At 39.5% G+C, this 23,901-nt stretch overlaps 1 protein-coding gene across 1 annotated transcript in view; it reads right to left on the reverse strand.

Annotated features, from left to right (window-relative positions):
• Window positions 1-284: 284 nt before the first annotated feature.
• Window positions 285-23,901, reverse strand: part of c20h8orf34 (chromosome 20 C8orf34 homolog) — a 72,341-nt gene continuing 48,724 nt past the window's right edge. Inside the window, exons 11-15 of the mRNA XM_023949896.2 lie at window positions 17,160-17,286; window positions 12,329-12,819; window positions 10,409-10,505; window positions 1,465-1,503; window positions 285-714 (exon numbers count right to left, since the gene is read on the reverse strand). Of these exons, the coding sequence (XP_023805664.1) occupies window positions 707-714; window positions 1,465-1,503; window positions 10,409-10,505; window positions 12,329-12,819; window positions 17,160-17,286 (762 nt within the window). The 3' untranslated portion in view covers window positions 285-706. The remainder of the gene's footprint in view (window positions 715-1,464; window positions 1,504-10,408; window positions 10,506-12,328; window positions 12,820-17,159; window positions 17,287-23,901) is intronic.

Raw genomic sequence — 23,901 nt, forward strand, 5'->3', positions numbered from 1 at the left:
ATTAGTTTTTAAATGGACCACCAAAGCTACTTATTTTGGTCTTGGCACTGAAACTTGAATGGGATTAGGAAAAATTTTACTACTTTCATCTTATTCATTTGTCGTCTTTTACTCATGTTTCTGCCAATAGTAGAAATGTGGAATATTGTCGGCCTTTTATGAATTAGAGCTGTAAAAGTGTTTGCACTCCCCTCCCCAGTGTTTTTTTTTATGTTTAAGCAATTACGAGTTTAAAAGAAGGAGAATATTAGTTCGGTGAAATAAAGATAAAATAAAATAAAAAATCAGTTTTTATCAAATGATTTTAATAAACAAGACAGCATTCCATAAATTCCCCTAACAAATTTTCTTTGCATTTATGTGAAAACACATTTTTAACAGTGTGTGCCAATAGGAATTTTTCAATATTGGTGTGCTGCTCTGACAGTCTAAATATGCACTTGGGCAAAAAAGAGTCCATTAAGGGTAAAATGCATGTTTTTCTTGAGTCCACGAATAAGTTCAACAGCATGCTGTGAGGAAAAAAATAAATAAACTGTATATTCCACATTCTCAATGAATTTATACAACTTCATTATATAGTTATCTGTAAAAAAAAAAGTATACAATCTTGTTTTTATTTTCATTCATTCATGATTTAAAAAAATATTTATAAAAATGTCCAGTGGTTTGCATAATGGTTTGGTGGGATCTTGGCCCCTCATCACTAAAGGCCTATGAGAGAAAAAATACATAAACATTAGTCTCCTAGGAACCAAAATCAGACACATTCAACCACAAATAGAAATAAAAGCTGGGGCAATTACTGTAAAACAATCATTTAATATCTGAACATGTCACAGACAAACATGAGGTGGAAAATGAGGCTTAATTCTGCCCAGTGAAGGTTCCAGTCCACATATTTCACGACACGGGAGTCTGATGGGGCAGAAGTGAGGTCTCCGTTTGGTTACCGTGGCAAAGCTCTTGCCTCACTGATGGCCAAACATCAGCAGCAGTCTGCTCTCAGAACTCCCTCCAGACTGGCACACTGATATTGGGAGCTGTGGGCACCTCTGGAGCCACAAGGAGAGCTACAGACAACCTCAAACCAAACAGACTTTCTCCTAAATGTTGACGCTGTCTGCTGTGTGTAAACTCTGAACCCAAGTGACTTAATGGAATTGGGCAACAGTACCATCACCACACACATGGCAGCTTTGGCCAATCACATTTTAGAACCACTGTGCCCTTTTTTTTAGGCTGTGACGGTAGTTAAACGGACCATAAATAAAGGTGGAGACCTCTGTTAGGAGTAATCCATTGGTGGTTACTTGAGTAACATGTTGTCTCTCTACGAATGAGGTCACTGAGCTTCTCTCAGTTTGAGCCTGTTATAATTGCAGAATACTTTCTGTTTATTCCAGGCAAGAGGTTTGGTTTTGTTGGGTTTTAGGCTAAAAAAAGCTCTTTAAGTGATCTCACCTGAAAACAAAGATCTTTTGCTGAGTTTTCTTGAATCACCTGTGGACAGAAAACAAAGTACATAAATTCTGTCTCACAAGACAGCATGATGGCTCTTAATGAACACTGTGGCTAATTCTCCAGCTTTCTGAGATTTATATGAGGATATAAGTGTTCCCACGATGCATCTTATCATTGAACATTATAAACTGCCTTGCAGAGTCAATGTAAAGTGAAAATTAAGGAGCTTGATGTTACTGCAGCAACAATACTTAAAAGTAGCAGCAGTCTTTTTCTTGTCATTTTCAAGAAAGCAACATTAAGGGGAATCATTGCTTAGGCAGTTAATGTGTTTTGTGGGGATAAACAGCACATTTTATTTATTTTTTTCCTTCAAAAGAAGGACAAATTCACATTTAAGTCACATATTTTACTGATTACAGCCATATAAAATAAACAAAGCACTTATGAACATTAAAAAAAGCTTTAAGCAAGTCTGTCTATAATAAGAACGAGACATTAATTTTCACTCTAAGCACCAGCCATTTAGTATTTAGGAACGCAATGTTTAGATTTAGACACGACAAGTGAGAAAAACTTTCATCTCCGTTTTGGAATGCGTGGTTGACGGAATGAGGAGGATTTCTAGAATAACAGGAAATAGTTATGGATTTTCCCCTATTATTTAGCTCTCAGTTCAGGAACATCTGTTGATGTTCTGCTTTGTACTAATGATGTGGACCCCGTGTTTTAGGATAGAAAAGAACATGCACACAGCATCTTTCAATTTCTACATCCTGCCCAGAAGACATTAATCAGATCTCTTAAAAGCCAATTTGTTTTGATTTGATATCCATGGTGAGTTATTGGAACGACTCATTAAAACATACTCAAATAAAAGTTTTATTGGAGTGTTGCCTCAAAATGATCGTTTTTCTACTTTTTGAGTGCAGTAGATTGCCAACTTTATGAAAAAAACATCACAATATATTTCAATATATTTGTACGATCCAATGACAACTTTAATGAAAGAGCCACGTTTTCTCGGTGTAAATTTGCTGTCTCACTCTGACTCATGAAGTCATTGTAATGCAACCACACGGAGACATCCAGACCAGATTTCACTGAGCAGTCCTACAGGCCTCCTCTCACGTCAGGAGATGCTTTGTCACGTCTTGTGGCTGCCGGGTCTCTTTTCTTCTGTCAGCGTCTCTTCACTCTTCAGGCCATGTCTAGTTCAATATGTGCCTCATACCCTATCATAACACACCATTACCATTGCCAGGGATTAGAATAGAGCCCCCCAGGGTCTGCTAGGAAATGTATCCCTTTATTGTGTAAGATACACATTTGACCAAACTACGACCCTCCAAATAAAACTAATCCTCGCTTTGACTGGAATTCTTGTTTTATAACATCCCTAAAAAGCCGCCTTCTTTTTATTCGCATATGCAGTTGAAATTCAATGAAACAGAGAAAGAAACTTTGAGTTTTTCAGTTGTTTTACTTTTATAGAATATTTATCTCCAAATTTTTCGTTTACCATTAATTTAATGTGCTTTTTGTTAGGGCTGAAAAGCAAAAAGAGCAGTGGCTCTTTGGTATATTCAAAGTGCTTTGTGCATGTAAAGCTACGTTCATGTCGCCCTCAGCAACGTGCGTTCAAGCGGCCACTTCAAATAAGAAAAAGTCAATGTAAACACAACTGAATGGACGTTACGGGCTTCCACACTTAAAGCAGGTCGAACTCTGACCAATCAGGAACTCATATTTGGTAGTGACACATGGATGGTGTCCCTTTAAATTCACAGAAGTGCCAGCCATTTGAAAACTGATCACGGAGGGAAGATTAATAGTAGGTGTTTGTGTCCGACAGGGATTAGATGATACCAAGTCTTTCATATATCTGAATAGAGCTGTGAAAGAAATAGCCTTGAGATTTATGAGATTTTAATTTAATTTAATCAGTTGTTTTGTGTGTGAGGTGATTTTAGCAGGCCTTTTTTTAAGAACTACCTTTCAATTTATGAAAAGCAGCTTTTTTACATGTTAGGTGCATTTAGTGCAGCAACTAGACTTTAATGCTGCATCTGTCTGAAAATACCAGGTAAACAAGGTACTCATGTTAGAATTTAGCATTTCTTTCTTTCTTTCTTTCTTTCTTTCTTTCTTGCACTGCATGCTGGGAGATTGGTAGCGGCGTCAGCATGGACGGTGTGGGTGAGTGAGTGAGTTTGAGAGTTTGACAGAAAGTTTGTGTGGTTTAGTGCTCCTTTGTTCGTTTTCTATTTTGAGTTATTTACTGTTTTTAACGACTTTCACTGGTGAGTTTGGGGGATCAGCGGTTCACCCGCCTCGCCGGGATGGCGTCTCAGACGCCGTCCTTGTCCCTGAGGCATGGGATCCGCGTCCAACCCGACCCACAGGTGTCTGTGGAGACAATTCTCCTTGCCGTGGGAGACTTAGTTGGTCACGCCAACATTACTTATGCTTCTCGGATGAACAAAGGAGTGATAGTTTTTCTGACGGAGGAGCGTTTGGTATCTGACTTGATCGCGTGTGGCGTCACTGTGGGCGGGGAGTTCCTGCAGGTGTCCCCGCTCGCGGTGCCGTCGACGCGTGTCATTGTTTCGGGGGTTCCCCCGTTCATTCCCAACGACGCTCTGGAAAAAGAGCTGCAGCGTTACGGAAAGTTTGCTAGCGGTTTCCGAACTGTAGGTTTGGGCTGCAGGAGTGAGAAGCTGAGACATGTTCAGTCTTTCCGCAGACAGGTTTTCATGTTTCTTAGCTCTTCTGCTCAGACTCTGGACGTGTCCTTCCGCGTGAAGCACGGGAATGGCAGTTATTTGGTCTCTATGCCAGCACGGGAAATATGAAGTGCTTTGAGTGCGGAAACGCTGGGCATAAGCGCGCCGCCTGCCCTCACAGGGCAGCTGAAGGGCGGCCTGATGAGGCCGCTCCGGCCGCTCAGGTGGAGCAGGGGCTTGCCGCTGCAGAATCTGTGGGTGTGAGGGACCCCGCCCTTCTAACTGGTACGGATCCTGGTGAAGGTTGCAGCTCTGAGGCTGTTCAGAGCAGCAATAGTGAGGTTAATGTTAGAGACAACACTGTTGCTCCTGCCTCAGAGCTTCAGGAGGAGTCTGAAGGTGGTGTGAGTGTCAGTGTTGAGAATGTTGGCGGTATTTCTGACCATTCTAGTGGTGATAAAATGGGCACAGGGGTGACTGGTGAAGGGGTTGAGTGTGCAGATGGACAGTCTGCTGTTACTGATGATTTTTCTGCTGTGATTCCTCCTCCTGTCACCACAGACATGGAGCTGGATTCAGACTCTGACTGTGTCTCTCTGGCAGAGTCCCAGATATCGTCCGATGACATTTATTCACTTGAGGAAATCAATCACTTCCTAGAAGATTCATTTGGTAGACCAGTTAAAGTGGCTGATTATTTTCCAGATTTGGAGAAGTTCATTCTGACGTCACTAACTTTGCAGAAACAGGTTGACTTTAATATACTTGATGAAAAGAAACGGTTTCGATTAAAGAAACATGTCACTACCATTCGTAAACAGTTGAAGGCTTTGAAGGGTAAAAGCTCCAGAAGGTTGAAAATGAAGAAAAAGGGTGAAACACTGACGTAGTTATGACTGTGTGTGTGTGGATGATTCTTTTCCTGTTATTTTCTTCACTTTTCCTTCTTCACTCTATGTTTACATTTAAGGCAGGCTCTTTAAACATTAATGGTGGGAGGGATGCGGAAAAGAGGGCGATTATTAAAGACATTTTTGAAGATAAAGCTCTGGATATTTTGTTTTTACAGGAGACACATAGTGATGTACTGACTGAAGCAGAATGGGCTCTGTGGTGGAGGGGTCAGTCTTTCTTTTCTCATGGTACAGTCTTCTCTGCTGGGGTGGCGGTTCTTTTTTCACCTCGGCTGAGTCTTAATATCTTATCCGTTAGTGAGGTGGCCGCGGGCAGGTTCCTCGCTGTGAGGGTTGAACTGAACGGGTTTAAATTTTGTTTAACTTTTATGCACCTGCAGAAGGTGCTCACAGAATCCCTTTTTTCCTCACTTTAGAGGATTTTTTGAAGAACTGTGATCCAGGGGACGTTATAGTGATGGGCGGTGACTGGAACTGCACGTTAGATTTTACTTTAGATAGAACAGGTGCAGAACCTCATTTCCAGTCATCAACGGTTTTATCAAAGATTGTTTCTGATTCTTCTTTGGTTGACGTGTGGCGGCTTAATAATCCCCAAACCAGACAATACACGTGGGCCAGGAATGTGGGTGGAAAATTGAGCCTCGCTAGACTGGACAGATTTTATATCACAGACAGTTTTAGAAACAGGGTTTATGGATGTTCCATTTATCCAGTTGCTTTTAGTGATCATCATATGATAACACTAGAATTACACCTTGGATCTTCTACAAAAGGAAGTTCATACTGGCATTTCAATGTGAAGCTTCTACTGGATAGAGTTTTTTGTGAGAAATTTGAGTTTTTTTGGGAGCTTTGGAGATGTAGAAGATCTGATTTTGTTTCTGTTAGCCAGTGGTGGGAGGTGGGTAAAGCACAAATACGGGTTTTCTGTCAGCAGTATACGAGCCATTCCACAGTTGCAACTAAGAGAGCAATATCTGCTTTGGAAAAAGAAATTTCTGGGCTAGAAAACACTTGTTCAACTCATAGTGCTTCACAAGGTCAATTACTTAAGAGCAGACGGGGTGAACTGAGTTCATTTCTCCGTGAAAGGGCTAAGGGAGCTTTAGTTCGAGCTCGGTTTATCACCATCAGAGACATGGATGCTCCCACGTCGTTCTTTTTCAACCTGGAGAAATCTGTTTCTAGGAAGAAACAGATGGTCTGTCTGCGCCTTCTTGATGGGACTGTTACTACGAGTCCGGCTGCCATGAGAACTCTTGCGGTGGATTTTTATAGCGGCTTATTCGGAAAAGAGGACTGCGACAGCGACTGTGTGGATCAGCTGATGGAGGGACTCCCACGACTGAGTGACGCAGACAGGGATCTTTTGGACTCTACAATCTCCATGGAGGAATTGACTGCTGCTGTGGGTCAGATGGCGCTCGGGAGGTCTCCTGGTTTGGATGGGCTGCCGGCGGATTTTTATAAACACTTCTGGAAGTGCCTGGGCCCGGATCTACTAGAGGTGTTCAAGGATTGCTCACAGACTGGATTGTTACCTTTCTCATGCCGTCATGCTGTTCTCTCTCTTCTTCCTAAGAAAGGAGACTTAACTCTCCTGAAGAACTGGAGACCGCTTGCCTTGCTCTGTACAGACTATAAGTTGCTCTCTAAGGTCATGTCCAATAGACTTAAGAATGTTTTAGGTGTAATCATTCACAGAGATCAGTCCTATTGTGTGCCTGACCGATCTATTATGGACAATCTTTTTCTTGTACGTGATTTATTTGATGTTTGCAAACACTGTGACACCTCAGTTGGACTATTATCCTTGGATCAGGAGAAGGCCTTCGATAGGGTTGATCATATTTATTTATTTTCTGCTTTGAGAGCTTTTGGTTTTGGAGAGTTTTTTACGTCTTTGTTGGCTCTTTTGTATAAGGAGGCTTTTTGTTTAGTCAAGATTGGTGGCAGACTGAGCAGCCCTGTTATGGTTCAGAGAGGGATTAGACAGGGATGTCCACTTTCTGGACAACTGTACGCTATTGCCATTGAACCTTTTCTCCATAGGCTACGTACTCTGCTTACAGGATTGATGTTACCAGAAATGTCCCACAAACCGTCTCTTGTGGTGTCTGCATATGCAGATGACGTAACGGTTTTTGTTCGACATCAGGCAGATATTGATTCTCTGTGCAATGTTCTGGATCTTTTCCAAAGGGCTTCTTCGGCTAAGGTGAACTGGGGTAAGAGCACCGCTCTATTGTTGGGACGTTGGTCGGGCTCCACATTGCCTCTTTTGCCTGGGAATCTTGATTGGGGAACGGAGGGGATGAAGTTTTTAGGAGTTTATTTGGGCAGTGACGTTTTTCAGAAAAAGAATTGGGAGGGTGTCATGGAGAGAGTGTGTGCCAGACTGTCTAAATGGAAATACCTGCTGCTTCAGCTTTCCTTCAGGGGTAGAGTTCTTGTTGTCAATAACTTGGTTGCCTCGACACTTTGGCATAGTATGATGGTGTTGCCTCCTCCTGCAAGCCTCATCACTGCACTTCAAAAGACCGTGGTGGATTTCTTTTGGTCTGGTCATCATTGGCTAAGAGCTGCCATTCTCTACCTGCCGGTTGAGGAGGGCGGTCAGGGACTGATTGATATTTCGGCCCGTGTAGCCGCCTTTAGACTGCGGACAGCGCAGCGTCTGCTCCACGGTTTTGGACTGCCGTGGTTGGATACTGCATGTGTGCTGCTGAGGAAAGCTGGGGGTTATGGATTTGACAAACATTTGTTTCTGCCCCAGCTTCATACCTTGGACCTGACTGGACTTTCACCTTTCTACTGCTCTGTCCTACAAGCCTGGCGACTGTTGCTCTGCAAAAGGGAAATAGTTTCAACACCTGGAATATGGCTGTTCGAAGAACCCATTTTTGGAAACGACCTCCTCAACTCACAGATTCTGGTTTCTGCTACCATGAGGTCGAAGTTGAGAGATGCGGGCTGTGTGAAGCTTGGACATCTCCTAATGACTCCTGCTCCTGAGCTTTCTGCTTTTACCGGAATAAGATCTCTCAGAACATTGGAAAATCTCGTGAAGGAGATTTGTCTCTCCTTGCCTGTGTCTTATCAAACCTATGTGATGGATCCTATTGCATCTAGCCAGTGGGTGGATGGTGTGGATTTCATCTTTCCTCCTCTGCAGGTTTCTCCGGCCTGCGAGGGATGGCAGGAGGACGGAACTAAACTCCTGTCCTGGACTACTCCTCAAATAGGAACTTTTGAAACGATTGGGAAGAAGGCTTCATATCTTTTATGTGTTAAAGTTTTGAACTTGCGCTCCTTAATGGACGTCAGAGTGTCGAGGTGGGCTGAGTTGTTTGGCACGGGGTCTTCCCCGAGGGGCTGTTGGAGATCCCTGTACAAAGCTCCTGTTGAGAAACGGGTAGGTGACCTCCAGTGGAGGGTCGTACACGGGATCATAGCCACGAACAGATATCTGGTGCACCTTAATCCTGGCGTGGGGGATGGGTGTCCGTTCTGTTCTGTTGCAGAAACTGTGGAACATCTTTTTTTGCAGTGTCAACGTCTGACTGGACTTTTTTCTCTTCTTCGTTCTTTTTTTGAGGGGCTGGGAGAACAGTTTTCATCTGTGTGTTTCATTTATGGGCCAAAATATTTGGCCAGAAAGCGGAGAGTCCATGTTTTGTTAAATTTTCTTTCCGGTGAAGCCAAGTTGGCGGTATGGTTGACGAGGAAAAATCGGATACGGGGAGTTGGGTCTGACGATGTCCTGTTTCTTTTTAAAAGACTTTTGGTGGCAAGGTTGAACGTCGAATTTGGTTTTTATAGGCTGACACATGCACTTGATGTTTTTGAAAATATTTGGGCTGTACAAAATGTTTTGTGTTTCGTCAAGGATGACTCTTTAGTGGTAAATTTTTGAGTTTGTTTCTTTGTTTTTGTGTTTTTCTTTAATTTTTTGATGTGAATATTTTATTTGTTTAATGATGATTGGTCATTAAAGGTGTTTTGAAACTCAAACTCTTTCTTTCTTTCTTTCTTTCTTTCTTTCTTTCTTTCTTTCTTTCTTTCTTTCTTTATTCTCTTTTAAATTTTGATTAGGATGTCAAAGCCAGGATTTCATTCTAGTTTTGGTCAACAACAGTTTAGTTTCAATGCCCTTTTGCCACTAAGTAGGCAGGACCATTCCTTCTAGCTCCGTTGAAGATTTACCACAAATTTTGAATTTTAGGGCACTTGCAAGGCAAAATTTGGCGTTAACATCAGCTTGAGTAGAAGATGTGAATCATTTAGAACTCATTTAAAGTCTAAATGAAAAATAATGTCCACATCATAACACATGGTTTAAAATAGAAAAAAATGTTTTGTTTCAAATTGTGCAAACACCTTTAGTAGCAATGTTTCCATGTTTTTTTTTTTTTTTGCTCTTGCATTTGTCAAGAATGGTGCTTCACTTGACATTTTGACAATAAAATTGCCTTTTCTCCAGTTTCTCATGTCTTCTTACATATTTCTCTTTGCCACACAGCAGGCTTTCAGAAATACTCCATGTTTATACAATTTGTTTTTCATTTAAAGCAGGAACAGACATAACGTTTTTTTAAAAATTTTCAAGTTTCTGAGCTGTTTAGCCATATGTTGAGCAGCACTAGAACGGCGTAAATCTCCTATCCTCAGTGGGTCGTCCATGAATTGAAAACTACTTAGTTTTACTTTGGTGAGTTTCTGAGTATCGGGGCGTACTGCCTCATATATTCATTTGATTTACGGCCCACAATGTTCAAGGAGGTCTGATCTAATTCTGTCAAGTTGGAAGCAAGTGGAATACACTTGGCTGTATCAACGCCAGATCATTACTCCAACAGGGTTTACGATGTTCAGCAAGAGCCATCCATGCCTATCATCTACATCTCGATTAAGATATTGATGCCAGGAAAGGAGATTTTATAGAACAACCTTCCCCCTTTAGAAACCCTAAAGCACTTCATCCAACAGTGAAATATGTTATTTTTTCATCCCTTGTGTTCAATCTTAAAAGTTTACAATGAGTACTTTTCCTTTGCTGCTTTAATGCTGTTGTAATTCATTGTGCTAAAATGACATAGAGACAAAAATGTGGGAAGGTAAAATCATTAAAGGGAATGATTTGTGAGCTGTGGATTCGCCAGAGAGGCTTTGACCACATACCAGCAAACTGAACTAAACTGTGAATAATTGCTTTCTTCCTTAATGGGAGCCTGGATGAGCAGAGAAATCATAAAACAAGCAAATGTAGGTTTGGAAAAATAAGCAAGTGCAAAGACCCACTTGTATCCTGTTCTGGAGGCTCCAGGATGTCACTGTCTGTGTCACTGGGAATATGCCAAGGCTGTCTGATGGCCTGCAACTGCTGGTAAAACTCATCCTGAGGGGGAAAAGAGCATAATCCAAATAAAAAGACTTAGAGGACGCCAAACAATAAATATTAAACCTCATTTTCAAAATGGCTGGGGATTTGTAAAACCTCTAAATCAAAGAATTCTTTATAGCTTTTTAAAAAATGTTCAGATTTGATGAAAAAAACAACAACAAAAAGGAGAAATGATTAAAGAAATAAATTGAATTACAGTCCAAAAGGAAAAGAAAAAAAAAACTTCATATGGTTCAGGTTTTCATTTGACATACCTGGTTAAATAAGTGTTAAATAAAGATAATAACTGATTACTTTTTAGAATATATTTGTTTTGTTTTTAATTTTACAACTGTCCCAGATAAATTAAACAAATGTAAAAATAAAAAAATGTGAATAGTCAAAACAATGTCTGAAAAACGTACAACTGGTCGAACTTTTACCTTCAAAATTGTAAAATACAAAAAAATATATGTAAAAAAAAATGATTTCTCAACAAATGACTTAAAAATGTTTGTGTCTATAGCAGACTATAGCCATTTTCCCAAAAGGTGCTTCAGCCTATTTCAGATTCTTTTAAGAACTGGCTGATAGTTGCTTATGCTGAATTTTCTCTGGAAATAATATTCATAAGACAATTCTGCAATAAAAACTGTTAAGTTTGTTGACTCAACCAGGTTTACAGATAAAACATGAAAAACAGATTTAGTTTTTTTTTTTCTATTCATCCTGATTTGTAAGATTTTTCAGATTGCCTCTTATTCTAACCAGACCTCACTTTGAGGTTTTAGTTCTTCTATATGAGCCCAGGTGGCCTCAATAAAAGTGGACTTGGTGCGCTGGTGCAGTGTTTTGGATATTGTCACAAAGTGTCAGCTGGTGTAACTGTCAAGAAAAATACAAAGAGACTGTAAAACCCCTGCTTGCCATTAAGAAAGCCTTCAAAAGAGCTCATATTTAATAGCACCGCTGTTAAGTAGATCATGAAAGGAATATAAGAAATCCCACTGAAAGTACCCCTTTAATGCCAAGCTCATATTTTCACAGGGAAATGACATCCTACTGTACAGACCTCCATGACTCCAAATGAAACCCCACACGATGTGCATGTATGTGTGTGCTGGGATTCAGTCTGCCTGTATTCTGCAACTTTGCTTTCTGTCAATAGCAGACAATGTAAGACATCCTAATCAAGTGTTTTTGTTTTTACCATTTTCCAAATAAACAAGAAACTGAATTATATTCTGTTACATTTTAGGGTTTTTTGTTCATCCAGGTAAAAAAAAAAAAGCTCATGAAGGAAAGCAGCGGGAAGACAGGTCACACTATTCACACTATTCTGACAATTACAGTTACATAGAAAACATTTGTTTGCTTTTTACTCTAGCATAAATCCTTTACATTTGATTCTGTCAGGTTAGGTTATATGAACAGTGTTTAAGTCCTAATGTATAGTTACCCAATCTGATATTTCAAGTCCAATTCCCCCTAGATGTGAATAAATACACACCAATTTTTATTTTTTATTCTAAGAAATTAAAAACTTTTAAATGTGGCCCGTGGGCCACATTTGACCCACGGGCCTTGAGTTTGACACATGTGCTTTAGAGCATCCAATTAACCTATGAAGCCTTTTCTTTGGACTGTTGGAAGAAGCCAAAGTACCCAGAGAAAACCAATGCATGCATGGGGAAGATATGCAAAGTCTACTCAGAATGGACCCAGCTGGGATTCAAACCAGGGCCTTAAGAGTGCTTACCACTGCTGCACTGTGCAATATGAGTCGCATGAATTTAGGAGCAAGAAACAAAAACTCTCTCTTTTTTTTCACATCTTACCTCGGACAGGTAAGCCCGAAGACTGGCACCAAGACTGTCTGTGGTGCTCAGCCCTGGAGGGGTGAGCAGCGGACGGGGGAGTGTGGGCTGGCACGTGGGTGTCACAGGGCGGCTCCTCGACCTCCTGAACGTCACCTCTTTATGAGTTCCAGGGTTAAAACTAGAGCGTGTCAGAAAGCTATTTGGGGTCAGGGGCTTGCTGGGTGTTCTAGGGGTTTGAGTCCTGCTTCCAGGGTTGCTGGGAGACTGCGTCCGACCCATGACCAGGGTGGTGGGCTTGGTGTTTAGCAAAGGGAAACCGATGCCACAAGGCTTGCCTGAGAAGCTAGTCGATGCAGGCGAAGGCCTAGAGAGAAGGCTGGGAAGAGGAAGTGTGTCCGGTAGAGTTCTGTGGTGCAGGGGGGTGTGCAGTAGACTACTGTGTGGATTGTTGGAGCTTCGGGAAGTCATCTTCCCTGCTTCTGCCAACTTGGCCAAGTCCTTTTCAACCTCTGGTAAAAACAAAATGACAAGCCAAGTTAAAATCAAAATGCTACACTTACAAAATCCTGCTAATCCAAAAATTTTGGGTTTACATTAATTATTATTTAGTGAACATACAGTGAATCAAGAGTATAATTGACTGGAAAAAGGATTTACAAATATTACTGAGCATCAAAGTGAACAAAACCGCTTGCTTTAAATCGTTCTCTGGCTAAGGATTCATCAATATTGTAAACTCTTAGATCCAGCTTCCTCTTTTAGATTAAGTCCCAGGCAGATGTATAGTAAGCACAGCATGTTTGCTCCCCATTTCTGCTCCTGACATAAACACGTTTGTTTGCTTCTCTGGTAGTTTCAGCAACACGGCTGTTTGTAAAAGCAGAGGCTCTGCCAACAACTGAGATCAACATCTGAGTCTTTTTCCCAGCGTTTTATGCTTTTGTTCCACATTTTGGCAAACTGTATTCAAACAAAAAAGGTCTGGGAGTCATCACCCAAAAGGCATCATTTCAGAGGTGACTCATTGGGATGGGGTATTTTTAGATAACTGAATACATCTGACGTTAAATAAGTGACAAAAGGAAGCATGACAAGGATTTCACAAATGTTGTCTTCCTTGTTAGTCAACTCCAAACAAACAACATTTTTCCAGGCAATAACAGGAAACATATGACAAAATATGCAGCTTTTATGAAAAGCAGAACATGTCTGAAATAATACCCAAAATTCACATTTGGAGATTTGTTTACACAGTTGTTCCAGACTGTTAAGTATACGATGAATCAAATACCAATGTTTATTTGACAACATATTCAGCTTTAGGAGAGCTGATCATACAAAAATATATTTCTGATTTAGTTAAAAGGCAGGAAACAGGGTTTTTAAAGCTTTTCTGATGTTCAGCTTTAACACTTTTTACTGATGGTATGAGAAAGTTATGTTACAGGGTGTAAAATGAAACCCCACCGATGATTTCCCAGTCGGAGTTCTTACCACCCACACCATGGTTAGCATGACTGGTGTTATCACATCCTGCTGTAAACAGGATACGTTCATTAGCAATCTGTTCCTGTAAAGTTGATATTTCCAGCTCGAGATATTTACCATTCTAATGGTAACACCACATGTTTAGGTCCGTAGAAATTTCCCCTTTCCTCCAGAAATGATCACTCCACTCATGACCTCACTGCAAGCTAGTTCTCCTCACTTCTTGGCGTTTTAAGAGCAGCTTATCAAATGCGATTTCATTCTGAAATCCCGTGCAGCCGATCACTCTGGGATAAACAAACATGCTTTACTCTCCCTAGAAGCTAATGCAAAGTGGCAACTCCCGGTAATCACAGACACAAGATGATTGTACACACGGTATGATAGTTTGATCCAAATTTGAGTAAGACGGAAAATAAATCAGAAGAAAAAGACGAGTAGGACGAGAAGAAACAGATCGAAGCTATTAAAGTCTTTGATCAAGAAGCAGTTGCACGTGGGAGAGAGAATGCACAGCCACAGCACGCAACAAAACCATTCAGAGCTCATGCAATCGTTATTGAGTCCCTCCTCTGAAAATAAACACGCGGACTAATGACATTTCAAATGCTTGCAAACTCGTGATTCAACCCAGTTAGTCTGCATGAATGGAAAAAGAAACCTATTTTTTGGGCTTGATTCACTTTAATGTAAGCTATTTAAAGAAAAGAAAAGACAAATATGGACTTTTAGACTACAGATTTGGTGTAAACCTTCAAAATAATGAAAGCCATGCCTTTCTGTTGTCTGCTGTAAAGAAACATCCAGTTGTTTTTCAAGAAATATGTCTGTGACCAATCATGAATTCTTTGATTATAACATCATCTCATGCTGTTATATATTTACATTAAATGTAGACTTAAACCTCAAATTTGTTCTGTTGTGAACGCTACAGTTCTTGTTTTCCTAACAAATAACCTGGTTTTCATGTCATTTGAGAGAAGGAAGAGAGTAACAGCTTTAAGTCTACGTGTCAGAAAATATCAGACAGCCAGGAAGGCCACAGCAGGTTCGGTTGTCTCAGTATTCCCCATGTTGAAGATGCTAAAGAGATGTGCTTTGGCAACACAGAAAATGGGATTCTTGTTACAAGTGTATTTTTGCCAGGAAGCTGGGGATGCACTTTATTTTTTTAAAAATATTAACACAGATATAAAGGTTTTTCTTTGGCTTGTTAACAAAACTGTGTATAAAGTTGGATTTGACCCAGAGCTGCACTCAAATCAAAAAGTGTTTAAAGTGGGGATTACAGGTGTCTGAATAAGGTATGGTGTAAAGGACAATTGGGTTTATTAAAATTCTGTTTAACTTCCTTTGACCAAAATATAGGCACAAATAGCGTAAAGATGGCAAATGTGTAATAGGAACCGGTTTTATCTCTTACTTGCAGAACAAATCAAAGTTTCTCCCACCTCATAACAAATTGTCCCCTGCCTGTCTGTGCACAAAGACTATATGGGTAAACCCACCTTTAAACAGATGGTCAATAAAAATATGGTTCAAACGTGTGTTAACCAATCAGAAAATAATCATTATCAGCAAAGCATTGCACAAAACATCTTGTTACAGAGTGAGATGGGAATGGAGCTTCAATAATTGATCTAAATTTAACAAAAAAATGAAAACTTTTGTAAAACCAATGTAAACAAATACCTTTTTAATGGTAAAATTAGACCCCTTTAAATGACTATTTGTATGGACCTGTGGATAATCTATTTTGACATATTAACTAGACCTATAAATTTCACCAGGTTGGCCTTTCATCAAATCCTTTACAAGTTATCCTATAACCTTAAACAGGCAAAAGTGAAAGCAGTTAAAGCAGTAAAGTCTGCTTTGGAGCACAATTACATTGCATTCAAGAACAATAACTTTTTTTTACTAAAAAAAAAAAAGTCCTTAGTTTTCACATCTCATATATAGTGAGTTTTAGTTGTTGTTGCTGCTGGCTATTGGCCAATCCCATAAACCATAATTATTCCTTCCTGAACAGTATAAGGAGGTGAAAAAAAACATAATCATCTGTAAACATTTGCCACTTCTTTGGACTTGTGACTCTTAATATGAGATGTTTTCCTTTTAATGTTCTTGTTAGATCCAAAACTGTCAATGTCAGTCCAACTCATGAGTATTTTTTTATTCCTGGACTAGTTCTAAGAAACAAACTTTAAATATATTTTTTTTGTTGCACAGCAATAAAGTGTTTACGTTTTCCTCAATGTTTATTTGACTAGAATTTTGTCTTGGCTTAACTTTTTTTCTTTGTTTATTGTGCTTTTAAATATTAAACAGTTTGTTAAATAATATAAGAATCAGTAGCACAATGTCTGAATAAACCCTGTAACTCCTTTACAACACAGTAAATCATACGCATTTTAGGGGGAAAAATGTCTCAAGACACAAATTTAAGTAACTCAGCAGCAGTGCAAATGAAAAACATGGAACACATTAGCAGCTACCAGAGTCCAAAAGGAACCAAATTTGCTAAACATTTTTAACATCAATTCTAGTGGGAGCCCTTAGAGCAAATATTGTTTCATTTATTATAGACCATTTAGAAATCAAAGTCATGTGAAAATCTCAGGAGACAAAAGTTGCTGTCTATTTAACACAACTGACTCCAAAAAACATATTCTGGTTTGTTCGGCCGCATTATTTTGATAGTTTATTGTCTGAAAATAACAAAGTTGGCTCAGTTTATTAACTGTTGAGTCTTGGTCACACTGTGATGCTGCAGTAAAAGCAAAACTCAGGCAAACAAACAAAAAGACACCATATGGCAGAACTTCTCTTTGATTACAACTTTACGCCAGTGCAAAAACATTTCCCAATAATGGCTACGAGGAAAAGTTATGTCCAAACTGCCTCATAAATGTAACTTTTGCACAGAGAAGCTTCAATCAGTTTAGCAAAGCATTGAAAAAATGTTGACTGGAGCTGTTGTTAATGGAGCTTCAATGAATTTTAGGCATATGGAAACAGTTCTTATAATTCATCTTGACATTTTTTTAGCAAGAAGGCTAGTTTTTAATTAAGTGAGGCAGTTTTTTTTATCCAAAAGCAGCACATTCTTTGGCCGGACTCTTCGCCTGGGTGCAATATAAACTACTTTATAAGTTATAATTCAAAGTTTGCTTGCATGAGTGTAAGTGTATTCTACATGCTTAATTTTATATTTACACAAGTATTTAAACCGTCTTACCAATGCAATTTATCATTAAAGCCACAAACACACAGACAGATTAACTCATATATACAGTATGCATAAAGTCACACCACAACCACATGGCCGTCACACGAGAACGTGCAAAGAAATGCCTACCAGCGAGCTGTTTGCCCATGTTCTCCAGCTCTTTAGAGAAGAGGGAGTCTCCCAGTAGTGGGTCTGTCTGCCCCACAGAGCTCCCTCTTCGCACAGCTTTCAGATCAGTCTCCCAGACAGCCTGACGCTAGTTAGTGAGGAGAACAGAAAAAAAAACAAAAGAAAAGTCAGTCACTTTAGAAGAAAGACCCTTCAATTAACTCTTTATATAATTTTTAGCTATTGCTGGAAATATTTGAGTCGTATATGCAAGAAGAAAAAAAAGAGAGCCAATTATTATTTTACTAGCTTTAGAAAAACACAAGAAACCACAGCAAGTGTAGATGAAAGTGTACAGCACGAAGTAAACTCTGTTAAATGAATGTGGGGCACTCAGACAGTCAGAAGTGGTTCTGGGCATTTTTGGAAGTAAATCTATAGGAGCTTGTATGCAGCCTAACAGCATATAACTGTTTATCCACATCTGGGGAGCCGGAATACACTAAATTGATTATCACTTATTTGTATTTTCTTTTTTAAAAAAAATGTCAGGGTGCAAATTAAAAGTGAGATTATATCCCTTTGAAGGTTCTGGACCACATTGCTCACACCACTTATTGTCCAGGTGATTGATTGGCAAAGGAACCGGCTTGACAGTTGAGCTTTGGCAGCTAAATCCTACTATTTACTGCTTCAATAGGACATGTGGTCAGGTGATTTTCATGGACCCAATGCACATGAGCTCCAAAGCGCAGATCAAAAATGAAATTTGTTAACCATCATTTCACCACCTGTGAGGTTTCTTTCCACTAAACAAGTTATGCCAACACTTACATCACTTATGTGCTAAGCCTTTTAATAAGAGACAGAGTTGACTTAACAAAATGCTGATGCGGGCAACATCTGGGATTACTAATATGATGTCTTTCTGCAATACTTTGAGGCGTTTGAGGATAGAAAGTTTAAAGTACTTTTCATCAGATAGGTGCTTGATTTTCACCACGGGGTTGAAACAACACTCATATGTTCTTTTATTTCATGTTGAGCAACTTTTATAGGAACATTATGGCATCTTTCTCAGGTTTTCTTGGTTTGTGCAACGCAGCATGGTGAGACCAACCTGAAATTAAAACAGGCTATAAAAGGATGAGTCACAGTCTTGATATACTGGGAATTCACCCCCACTTTGCTGTTAAAACAGGCCTGATTAGTCTCCGCAATGCTGAATTGTTGCTGTTAAAGCCAGAAAACACAGAAAAGGAAGGAAAAGACAAAGAAAACAGGAAAATTCTTTGAAATAATTCTTACAGAACATACATCAGAAGCCACTTTAAGTGTTTTCAATTTGTAATAACATTTTTGAGAGTGTGAAGTTATACATCCATTGGCCACAGGCAGAAGCATTATTTGCTCTACAGGTTTAGCCATTGTATTAATAAACAGCAGCCACACAAAATGCAGATTCAGTCATGTAACCTTTCAGCTTTGTTTACATTTTTTATCCTTGCGTTGGCATCTTTTTTAGGATTGGGAGTACGGAGTGCCCCACTGGTCTCTAAAGTAAAAAAAAACTAAAAAAAAACATTTTGATGAGTCCAATTCATCACTATAATCCCAACTCTTGACAGAAGCAGCACTTGACTCTGGACTACAGTAGCAGCGTGTTACTGATTTTCCTGGCTACAAGTCAATTCTTTGGCAGCAGAAACATTGAGAAATTCTCCATGCGAAGGCTCTGCTTCTTAAATAGAGCTTAAACCGCCTCGGGGCTCTGATGTGCGGCAGCATGAAGGCATAAATTCTGTGAAAATTGATATTTTGTTTGGATTTTAAGGTAGGTTTGACTTTCAATAATGAAGGATAAAAGATGACTAGACTTAAAAAAAATACAGGTTTCTTATGTCATGGCCACAATCTACAACAACAACCACAGAAATGTTTTTTAGAGGACAACAATGTTTAAACCACTGACTGTAACAGGAACAACACAAAAGGCCTCTGAGTGTTTCAGAGGTCAATGTGAAGAAACAAAGGCCCTCCATCAAAACAGAGACTAAAGCAGAACAATAGCCTTTAGAATTCACACAAAAAAGGAATTTTATCTAAATTTTAAAAAGTACAGTATTTTTGGGTTTGTAGACATTATTCCATGTAGTTAAACCAGTCTGGGGTCTGGACTTAGCAAAACACCAACTGCGGTTCTTGGAAACCTGTACCTGTTTGATGATTACATTTCAGCAAAGCTTTGGCTTTTGAGTTGATGGGTTCACATTTTATTTCTGGACAGGATTCAAATATACTGTAGTCGCTGAATGCAAGGGGCCAGGGTCATCCAGTCGCCGGGCAAGCACCGACCATCATTCTACCACTCCAGTCTTTGGTATTCAGCATGATGTTTGTAAGACTAATGCCTAATCCAGGGCTTTTATGTGCATTCTCTGAGTCTGGTTTAATGCAGAGAATGTGACCAAGGGCACCCAACATTCAATTGAAGACAAATCAAACAGACAATCACTTGATAAAGGGAGCAGCTGAAGGGAAAAGACGTTTTATAGTTTTTTCACTGCAGAATAGTTTGATGAGAAATTTTGGAAACAATGTCAGAGTCTCATTCTTGTCAGCCATTCTTTCAAAATAACTTTCTTGTACAGTTACTTATTGTATATCCTGGCCATTTTTTCTTTTTACTTTTAGATTTTCTGGCATTACCATCTCATTTTCAGATAACAACAACAAAAAATAAAACTTATATCTCTAACTATTGCCAGAGGTCACCTAAAGTTATGCTTTGGAACCCAGATTTTAGTTTATCTTGTGATGCTACAAAACATCCAGTGGTGATATTTATTATTTTTAAAAGCCCATTTTCAGAAAGGACATATAGTGAATGCATGTATTACAGGCTTGATGAACCGCTAAAACTTTTAGTCAAATACATGAGGAATTTTGCAGCTGTAGAACCACAGAACCACAAGCCAGCTCTTAACTAAAGCAGCAAGGAGAGCAGAACATTACGACTAAATAGACTCCCAAGCTTTTTTCTTTTTTTCTTTGCAGGATATTCTAAATATATGGCATCGTCTTCTTTTCGCTCTGGAGTTTCTCAAACAAAGCCACTTACTTTTAGTTTCCTAAACAGCTTAAAATCTCCACTGGATTTACAAATTATTGCATCTTATAACTCGAAAAGCAGATCTGAATCACAGAGTTATAAAGATTCAATTTATTGTTGTCTAATAAAAACTGTGTTTGGAAGTTTGTCTAGCTTTCCTTATGTTTGTAAGAAATCTTCCTTTTTGGGGGGGGGTTATTGGTTGCATTTTTTTTAGATGATGTCATGTTTTCTTTTCAGGTTTATGTGTTTCACCAAAATCTTACCTGGTTCCATTTGTTTATCCTCCACAGCTGTCTTCAGTTAGTCAATGATCCCATAGTATATTTAAGAATTTGCTTTCAGGTCATCCCTTCATCACCCTTTTTGTTTAGCCCTTGTTTTATGTATTCAACAGTTTGCTTTTGTCATGTTTAGGCGAAACAACTTCTGTCAAGTTTATGTTTGTTTATTAAAGTTTTAAGATCCTGCCAAATGCCTGGTCTGCTGCGTTTTGGGTGCACCGCCACCATTCCCGACACATTTGCCTTCCCCTCTGAAGCTCGTTTTCCTGTATGCTGTAATAAGGACCATACAGTACATCCTGTGGACTGCAGAGTGGGGGTTAAGGCAAAGGAAACTGTAGATATCTTAAAAGTAGACACAAATGTTTATATAAGGCTGCAAGCAATTCCTTTCCTCAGATATCATCAATACATAAACAAAAATTGCAATCAAAATGTGATTTTGGTCAAGTTTTGAATGTCATCAACACGTGCATTGTATAAAAGAAAGATATGATGGAGAAGTTTCACTGCAGTTCTTTCTGCAGCTGCTGTTCTTATCACAGACATGAGCACATATGGTCGAACTTTCACCCTCTTTGTTTGGATGCTTAATGGATGCTTTAATCTACAGAGGCACAGAGAGGAGAAGGAATGCCTTTTCATCTCCTAAAGAAAGAGCCGTTATGACTTCTGAGTGATGCCAGAGGCGTAAAACTCTGCCCTCTACAATCTCTCTATCACTATGTCCAAACTTAAGGATTCATAATGTAATGTAAGGACCTTAAAAAGAAAGCAGGGTAAGCCCTCTGCTGATGCCTCTGCCAAAAAGACAAACGTGTTTGGCCTCTAAAAAAATATTTACATGAAAGCAAAAAAAAAAAAAAAAATGTAATCCAGAGCAGAAATCAAAAAATGAAATATTATGCAGCATCATTCACCTTCTAAGCCTATTTTGCCCATTTTGCCTACAGATATGACGCCCTGAAACTGTCTGGGTGGTGTCAGGCTGATAACCTAATCCGGGACACCACCAAGACCAGGGAGATCATTCTGGATTTCAGGAAGCACAGAGCAGACCCACCCTCACTTTATATCAACGGTAACTGTGTGGAGAGGGTCCACAGCTTCACCCACCCTGGCACCACCATCTTGGCTGATCTCACATGGTCCATCAACACCAAGACTGTCATCAGGAAGGCACAGCAGTGCCTGTACGTCCTGAGAAGGCTCAGGAAGAACAATGTAAGCCAGGAGCTGCTGGTTACCTTCTACCGCTCAACCATTGAGAGCATCCTGTCCTACTGCATCACAGTGTGGTTTTCCAACTGCACTGAAGCAGAACGGAAGAGGCTCCAGGGAGTGGTAAAGACAGCGAACACGATCCTCGGCTGCCCTCGCCCTCACTGAAGGACATTTACCAGTCACACTGCCTTAGCAGAGTGGCTAGTGTCATCACTGACTCCACCCATCCTGCTTTCCCTCTGTTTGACCTGCTGCCCTCTGGCACGAGGTACAGGTCCATCAGAACCAGGACAAACAGACTCAGGAACAGCTTCTTTCCACAGGCGATTCCCACACTGAACACACCTACTTCCACTAACTATTCTATTCAATTCAATTCAATACAATTTTATTTATATAGCCCATAGTCACAACAACAGTCATCTCAATGGGCTTTGTACTACAAACCACTCTGACTGTTTTCCACACACTACACTATTGTTTACACAAAATCTACATACTGCATTATGTGCAGTATGTGCACTTCTGTGTGCACTAACTGATTTAATTTACTCCCACACACAAATTTATTTATGCTAACACACACCTAGTGACAAATTAGAGTACCGGTAATCTAGGGAAAATTTAGAGTAACCTATAACCCTATGAAGCTCCAGAGTCTTCGGAGAAAACCCATGCATGCACAGGGAGAACATGCAAACTCCACACCGAAAGGCTGTTCCCCATTGGTGATTCTGTTTCAAGTCCCCCATCCAGGACTTGAACTGGGGCCTTCTTGCTGTGAGGCAAGAGCGCTAACCACTACGCCACATGTGCTGCAATACATATGCAAAACAGGACAATTTCTTTTCATAATTATTTTTATTCTGGCCTTAAAAAAATTCCAGTGTAGGTTTTTAGGCAAGGCCCTTTGCGCTGCTGCCTATCTGAGTCTCCCTGTGTCTTGAAAATACAGCATAATATCAGGAAGGACATCCGGCGTAAAACTCTATGCCAACCTGTGCAAATCAGTGAAAGCTGATTCGCTGTGGTGACCGCTGATGGGATATGCCAAAAGGTGAACAACAACAACATTTTTATTTTGGCCTTAAAGGAAAATTTAACGTTTAGAACATGTTTTTCCTTTTGTGCAAATTTGAAGGAAAAAATGAACAAATTTCACAGATAGAAATTGTTTTTAAATGTGAGGAAAAAAATCTCCTGTATTTGGTTACAACATGGGAAAAACATTAAAAGCACCAAATACAACAGTTTGGAACACAAATATCTTCCCTTTTTTTGGTTCCGGAAACTTAGAGTCAGTCAAGCGTACTTTGTTGGGTTAGAATGACATCAAAACTCACACTTCCTCTCCAAGTCAAACTCTCAATTGGTTTAATTTGGTCAACTTTGCTATAAGAAACAAACAAATCTGAAAAATTTCTGCATAACTTCATTTAAAGCTGTAGCCCTATCCACATTGGACAGCAGTGAGAGAATATAGGACATGAGAGATTACAATCCCCTTTGAATGAATTCCTGTTTTTTTTTTGTCTCCCACCTAATAGATTTTATAGTCTTGTGTACAAAGGTCAGAGGCCCGTCAGCTCTCTTACAGCCAAAAGCAAACAGGATATTGACAATAACATGGTTAGACTTTCAGTCAAGAGGGTCTAAGGACTTTTATATTGTGTGGCATTCCACCCAACTCTCATCCATGGAGGATCAGCTTCCAGATAAAGCTTTGTGTCAACAAAAGGAGGATTATTTATAGGTGATAAACTAGAACATTAGCTGTAGCAGCATCACCAGTCCCTGACCATTTAAGTTCAGCTTTCTTCATGTGATCTCTCTTAAAACTAATGAACGGATGTTTATCTATGAGAGCAAAAATCCATTCATTTACTCTGGTAATCTTTAATTTTAAAGATTTAATGCTTTGTGGTGGTGGCTGCTTTAGAAATAAAGGATATATTTGCTTTATTAATGTTTTAATTGTGATATAAAAATCTCGTAAATCCAAACAGAAAAAAAAACTGAACAGCTGATCAAAGTAAAAGCTCAGAACGTGTGTCTAGAACAGTACTTCCCATGTCCCAGAACATTTTTCTAGTGGATAAACATGCACACATAACTGTGTAGGTGTGGAGAGAGCAAGCAAGTG

The sequence above is a fragment of the Oryzias latipes genome, chromosome 20, assembly GCF_053564925.1.
Source record: "Oryzias latipes strain Hd-rR chromosome 20, Olatipes_Hd-rR_3.1".
Classification (NCBI taxonomy): Eukaryota; Metazoa; Chordata; class Actinopteri; order Beloniformes; family Adrianichthyidae; genus Oryzias; species Oryzias latipes.